The sequence below is a fragment of the Mesoplodon densirostris genome, chromosome 2 (assembly GCF_025265405.1).
Source record: "Mesoplodon densirostris isolate mMesDen1 chromosome 2, mMesDen1 primary haplotype, whole genome shotgun sequence".
NCBI classification, from domain to species: domain Eukaryota; kingdom Metazoa; phylum Chordata; class Mammalia; order Artiodactyla; family Ziphiidae; genus Mesoplodon; species Mesoplodon densirostris.
This window is the reverse complement of record NC_082662.1, coordinates 76,588,658-76,595,702: the sequence shown is the minus strand read 5'-3', so window position 1 is coordinate 76,595,702 and position 7,045 is coordinate 76,588,658. Positions and strand designations below refer to the sequence as shown.

Genomic DNA, 7,045 nt, shown 5'->3' with positions numbered 1-7,045 from the left:
GAGGCCACAACAGTGAGAGGCTCGCATACCGCAAAAAGAAAAAAAAAAAATTTAAAAAAAAGTGCATGATGTGCCGTGCCCCTCCTAGGCACATTCAGTCTCACAGAAAATGTTAGCATTTTTTTCCTCCACATAAACTTCACTGTGAATATTGTTCTTGTCTGCCTATCCCAGAAAATTGTTGCATTTTTACTATTAGCCTGTCTCATGTTTTCTAGACTATAAAAAATCCCCTTTAACATTGTAAATCAGTGAAAGTTTTATTTGAAGGCAACCTACTAGAGAAATTCAAGAAAAAGTTTTATAAATTTAAACTTCCATGTTAGAGTACATTATTGAGCAAAAGATTCTTCTGTTATTTGGTTATTGGTCATTATAAATGTGAATCAGGGTACAGAACTCTTTGTACTGTCATATACAGAACAGAACATAGACATTTGAAAGGAACAAAGCACAGCACAAAACAATGACTATTACCGCCCAGTGAGAAGTGAGCCAGGATCTTTGCCATAAACAAATGATTTTTTGAAAGTGAAAAACATAATACCTATTGTGAATTAATTTACTAATTTAGAATTGTTAGATTTGGTGCCTAGAAACTATAATTCATATCTTAGTATGTGTGATATTCACAACTTTCAACGATCTGACTTCAACTATCCTTAAGTCTCATACTCCTCCCCTCTTCCCCAACCCCAGTTCCCTCAAACATGCAGGCGAAATTTTTCCTAGAGCCTTGCTATTTAAAGAGTGGTGAGTGGACCAGCAGTACCGGCAACATCTTCTAGTTAGAAATGCAAGCCCTCAAGTCCCATTCCAGACCCAGTGAATCAGAGTCTGTTTCAATACCATCCCCTGGCGTTTCATGTGCACATTCAAATCTGAGATACTTGGAGCTGCCTTTTACAACTATTTCTCCCTCTATAGTGTTTTATAAGAACTTACCTATGGTTTATTTTTTAAATGATACTTTTATGTCTATTAATAATATATGCATCACCAATTACAGTTATTTATGTACATGTATCTCTTCTCTACTTTGTGAAACTAGTTGTAGATTATTACAGATGTGAAACTTTGCAGAAACTGCTCCAAATTAGGAGAGCTACTGAAGTGTAGCAGTGGTTAGTCATGTCTTAGCAGTGTAGTGGTGTGGTGAGAATAAAGGTTTAGGAGACTGAAAGATTGAATAAAAATCTAGGACCTACTACATATTCTATGGGTGACCTCAGGGAAGTAACTTAAACCTCTCTGAACCCATGTCCTCATTTTGATAGGGAGATGACAGTACACAGAACGCTGAGCATTCAGTGAGATAACGTATAAATCAACCTTGGTACCTAGTGGGGCTCAGGGTTTCTTCTGGCCCCTTTTTTTTTTTTTTTTTTTTTGCGGTATGCGGGCCTCTCACTGTTGTGGCCTCCCTCGTTGCGGAGCACAGGCTCCGGACACGCAGGCTCAGCGGCCATGGCTCACGGGCCCAGCCGCTCCGCGGCATATGGGATCCTCCCAGACCGGGGCACGAACCCGTATCCCCTGCATCGGCAGGCGGACTCTCAACCACTTGCGCCACCAGGGAGGCCCCCTTCTGGCCCCTTTGAAGCACAGGGCCCTTGTACATGGTAGATGTTCTTAATAAATGCAACGTTAACAATGGATTTTCCTTTTAACTACCCACTGGTATGTTATTCAGTAGAATTGCCCTGCCTTTAGAAAACACTTATAATGAGAAGTTTGCTGATACAAAAAGATGTTATCCCAGTTTACAATCCCCTTCTAAAGGGACTGTGGTCCCTAATGGAGTCCTAGGATTTTGAAGTTAAGGGATGTCCCTTTATAGTAGCTTTTCTTTGAATTAAAAAGGCTTAAAAATTCTTTAGCATAAAAATTGTATATATAGATACTATATATATATAATACATATAAGTATATATATATACTTATATGTATAAATATAATATTTCTTATACTTCCTCCAACACTCTCCAATGAAGTCACAGTTTGCCTCTTTACACCAGAGTCCACATCCTTCCCACAAGAACAGCGCTGTAACATTTCCTCTCCTTTTCTTCTAAAAAGGAGCCATGCCAACTTTGCACCCACCTGCAGGGACTGTGACTACACAAACGGGAACTCCCAAGCCTGTCTCTACCCAGTGGGCATCTCTGATGAAACGGACTCTTAAATAAGGCATTTGCCTAATAGCCTACTGGAAGTGACTTTCAAAAGGGGGCGTAAAGAAAAAAAAATGTTGAGACTTCCCAGGTGGTCCAGTGGGTAAGACTCTGCACTCCCAATGCAGGGGGCCAGGGTTTGATTGTTGGTAGGGGAACTAGATCCCGCATGCATGCAACTAATAAGTCCACATGCCGCAACTAAAAAGATCCTGCATGTGGCAACGAAGACCCAGCACAGCCAAAATAAATTAATTAATTAAAAAAATAAATCTTTAAAAAAAAAAGAAAAGAAAAAAATGTTGCCTGCCATTTCAGTTTTACAAGGATCAAGCCATTAGCCACTACAGTCGCCCATGAACAGTGCCCCCTGAGGGGAATTCAGGATGAAGAAAAATAGGGAGCATTCTGGGCTTTGTATACACCTAGATAGTTAAGATGCATATCTAAGGGAAAATTTCAGTGACCCCAGATTCTTTTCATACATAGAAAAGCACTAAAATCATTAACTTGAGATGTCTGTTCTTTGTGATTAGCAGTAATCTTTGGATGTTCCAGGACGTGTTTTTGTTTTGTTTTGTTTTTTCCCACAGCAAAAAAAATTCAGGCATATCCTGGCACCTCCCTTACCTCACATCAGCTCCTCGGAGCTATCTGATGGACTGTTTGGAGGGCTATAGTCCTCAGTAAGGTCCTTGAATAAAACTTAACTCACAACTTTTGAGTCGTGTGTTTGTCTTTCAGTGGACAGGGGAGTCAGTTATGTATGCATTTATATACCTTATGTATCTCCAACTGCTTCTACCTGGAGATGCATATTAAAATAATTACCTGGCAGAATATTCTTTGCCCATGTTAAACCCAGAGACCTTTTAAACATTTGCTGATTCAAACAGCCTGGAACTCAGCGGACTTTGCTGCTGCTGCTGCCACCAGTAGGAATAGGCCTCCCTGGAAAAGAGGCTGTTGGCTCGTCGGAACTTCCAAGTCAACATCACCCACAGCTGAAAGTGGCATTTGGGTAAGTGACCGCGACCCTCATCTCTAAGATTCATGTCCCGTTTCCGACAGGCGTCTTCCTTTGAAGCTCCGGGAGGGAAGAGCAGCAGTGGCTGCAGACCAGCACGTGGGCTTACCGAGTCCCAAGGCTCCGGTCTTGCAGGTCTGCGTCCCTCTGTGCCCGCCCCGGCCACGTGGACACTCACTCCCCGCGCAGGAGGCCCACCCCACCTTCCCCGCGCGAGCTAACAGCGATTCGTTTCTCTTTCCCTGGTGCGCCCGTAGCACTTTTAACATCTCCGAAGCATGACCCTTGTCACAGAGTTTTGTGATCGTGCACTTCAGAATAAAAACACGTCAAAATGAACGAACTTTTCATTTAACGTGAAGTCCTGGAGGGAAAGGATCTGGTCTTTCTTATCTCGGTGCCCACAGTACTCAGTCCTGGGCTTGGCATTCAGTGAATATGGCCTGTGTCTTGAACGCATCAAAATACAAATGACTTTTAAAATGGGCAAAGGAATGGATGTAGGAAACAAGAAAAGAATGCCGAAATCAAGGAAAGAATGTAGAGTCAGGGGCCCCGCAGGGCAGGGAGTGCACAGCCCGGCCGCCCGGGGGCGGTGTGGAGGGCGCACCGGCAGCCCAGCGTTCCACCGCGTGGGCCCCTTTTGAAGGCGCTTCTCCCCGGCCCTACCGCCCGGCCGTCACCCAGGAGGCCTCCTTCCCCCGTCGCTCCGAGCAGCACCATGGCTCGTGGCGTGGAGGCGCTGGACCTGCAGGTGTGGAGCAGAGCCTCGGGTCCGTCCCGGGGGCCTCAGTGCAGGTCAGTACCCCAGGGGCGATCGCCGTGGGGCCCCCCTCCATCCCACGGCCGTTCCTCGGGCGCCCACCGCCACCCCCTCACCGGGCTGCTTTCCTCCACGGGTCTCCTGACGCGCGCACCTCTGCTCTATCTCCCACCGCCCGCCACCTTCCACCTGCCTCCCGGGGCTCAGAGAGGCCAGCTCGCTGACTCGAGGAAAAAGTGCCCCAGGGCACCAAGTTGAGACGCTCTCCGCAGGCTCCTCAGCCCGGGAGGGAGGCGACTAGGGGGAGGTGAGGACTCGGGAAGGGGCGGGAACGCCTGGCCACGAGCCCCTTACCCGCCGGCGCGCACCGACCCGCCCGGCAGCCCGCCCCCAACGCCGCCCGAGGGGGACCAGCCGCCCCCGCGACTCGTCGCGTCTGCCAGAGGGCCGGGGTCTGCGCGCCCTGGGCGGCTGGTAGGAAGGGTAAGAGAGAGGCGCTAAGCGGAGGGGGGCCCGCCTAGGAGGGATCCGACTTCAGGGGAGGCGTTCCCGGCAAGGCTGAAACGCGTGCAGTGAACGGTTTCTCCTGCTCCGAATCCCGAGAGCCGTGGAAAGTTTTGAAGGCGCAGGCCTGGCCCGGCAGCCCCGTCCTTTTCCCCAGGCCAGGAAGCAGAGGAAAGACCAGGTGATTTCAGGTTAACTGTCAGATGAGGCGCCTGAGCTGTGTCTTTTTGGGTATTGGACTCTGGAGAAACCCTCATCAAGTGGATGGCTTTCCTGTTCTAGACTAGAGCTTTCTTGCTGCCTTGCTTATAGTAACTGCTTGCAGTTAGTTAAATCAGGCTGGGCTTTGCCTTCCGGAACAAACAGGCCTTTTCCTCAGGTGGGAGGGTGATAGCGTGTTTAACCCCAATTCCTCTGCCTTTATGAAAAGGCGTACAGTTCAGCCCGGTGGCGCTGCCAGTGGGCCCCAACTTCTTGGTCAAAGCTCCAACCACCCAGCCGTGCAGCTGAGCCAGGGGCGGGTAGTGCGTACAAACAGGCCTTCGCTCCCCTCTTAAAGCTCGCAAAACAAGTACAGTGGTGGGTGGTTAAACTTTCTTAAAATAGCGTGGAGACTTTCCTGCACAGCGCTCTCGATCGATATTAAATACAAATGAACTTAACGCTAGCAAGGAAAGCCAGAATTCAAGAGGAGGATTTATTTGATCTCTGGTCACTGTCCAGATAAGTATTTCACTAATTCCAAGCAACTGTGGTATATGTTTTTTAGTTTTTTGACAGACCAATTTTGAATTAGAAGACAAAACTTTGGTGCAGCTTTTTTGGACAAATGGATACCTGTGAATGTCACATCAAAATGACTGGGTATCTTGTAATTTATAAACTATCTCTCTTAATGCTAAGTGTTTATTTTTAATAGAGCAGAAGGGTAGAAGTTATACACTGCTTCCATCTACCGTAGCCCTAAAATCACTGTCCTAAAAGGTAGGGAGCAAATTGACCCTGGATTTATTTACTATCTTTTGCTTGGACTGATAAACAGGCTTGTGCTTATGGTAGGTATGGTGTGTATAAACTTTTTTTTTTTTTAACTTGAATTTAAGTTTTTTCTTAGCACATTTCCTCAGGACTTAAATGGTTTTATCATGTCCAGTGAGTATCTTCAGAAGCTACCATTCTTAGAGTAGAGGAAACACACTTGAGTGTGCACAAAAGTAGGTTTTGAACGGTTTCTAATTTGAAATATACATTTGTCCGGTTGTACAGTACCAGTGGGAGACAGGATTTTGTTTCATCACACACTGAGAATGGAGTAAGTCCGTAAGAAAGAGGTAGGAGAGGGATGTTAGGATGCAAATTCTGATACGTAATGTTGCAGGAATCAACTATATGGTTCTCCCAGACGTGGGATGTGGACTTCACACTTCAGGACCCGCTCACCATCTCTGTGATGCACTAACCCCACAGCACAAGTTTGGGGGAATCTGGTAGCTTCTTCCTATTGAGTCAGCATTCTTGAGATTTTAGCTCATCTTCCTCTAAATACTTTAAGATGAGTTAAACTCCCATTACTGTGAACTCTCCCTTCTTCTTTAGCAAACCTTCTGTAAAGCAGGTTCTGTGGCTTGGATCCTTTAAAAACAGGCACATTTCCCACACGTCTCCTGACCATTTCCATGCAGAGGCCATAGTAATAGTGCCAATCGTATTTAGTCTCCTGCACATAAAAACGGGTAAATCCTGATGAAGTGTTTGAGGGGGCCATGTTCTTTTCTCCCAAGGAGGAGCATATAAAAAGTGTTGTTTTTAACAATAAAATAATGCATATAAAATGTCTTAATGAAGCAAGTAGGAAGAGTAGGGAGACAAATTTTGTACAGAATGGCAGAGAATACAGAACTGAAAGCCAGGGATGATTGTATATGGCAGCTAATCACTTTGGCTAGGTCTCAGTGAAGTGAAACCCAGAATAAGACAATTTTTGAAACTTAATGAAAAAACAGGTGCCTTTCTGTGGCTACAAGTTTTTACTTTTTTTTTTTTTTTTTTTTTTTTTTGCGGTACGCAGGCCTCTCACTGCTGTGGCCTCTCCCGTTGTGGAGCACAGGCTCCAGATGCGCAGGCTCAGTGGCCATGGCTCACGGGCCTAGCCGCTCCGTGGCATATGGGATCTTCCTGGACCGGTGCACGAACCCGTGTCCCCTGCATCGGCAGGCGGACTCTCAACCACTGCGCCACCAGGGAAGTCCGGCTACAATTTTTAAAGTGACCAAAATAGTGGCCAAAGAAAGCCTTTTTGGCTACAAAAATTAAATGTGGAATCTTCTTTGAGGCTGGGCAGTTCTCTCTAGCTGAGGCCTGGAGTCCAAGCCCCATCTGTCAGTTCCCAAGAATGAGATCACCCTTCAGTGAGCTCTTACATCATGTGTTCTGGGCTTCATAGAGAAAAGTAATCTTATTTCCAGATCTCATTTTCTTTATCAAACTGCAGTATTCTTTTCAGTATCAAATGCGTAAAGCCATGTTTTGGTTTGTTTACATATTTGTTTGCTTTGGCAATCTTCTGGGGTTTTTCCT

General features: G+C 46.1%; 1 protein-coding gene across 1 annotated transcript in view; it reads left to right on the top strand.

Moving 5' to 3' along the window:
* Positions 1 to 3,922: 3,922 nt before the first annotated feature.
* Positions 3,923 to 7,045, top strand: part of MCOLN2 (mucolipin TRP cation channel 2) — a 64,453-nt gene continuing 61,330 nt past the window's right edge. Inside the window, exon 1 of the mRNA XM_060085052.1 lies at positions 3,923 to 3,999. Within this exon, the coding sequence (XP_059941035.1) occupies positions 3,923 to 3,999 (77 nt within the window). The remainder of the gene's footprint in view (positions 4,000 to 7,045) is intronic.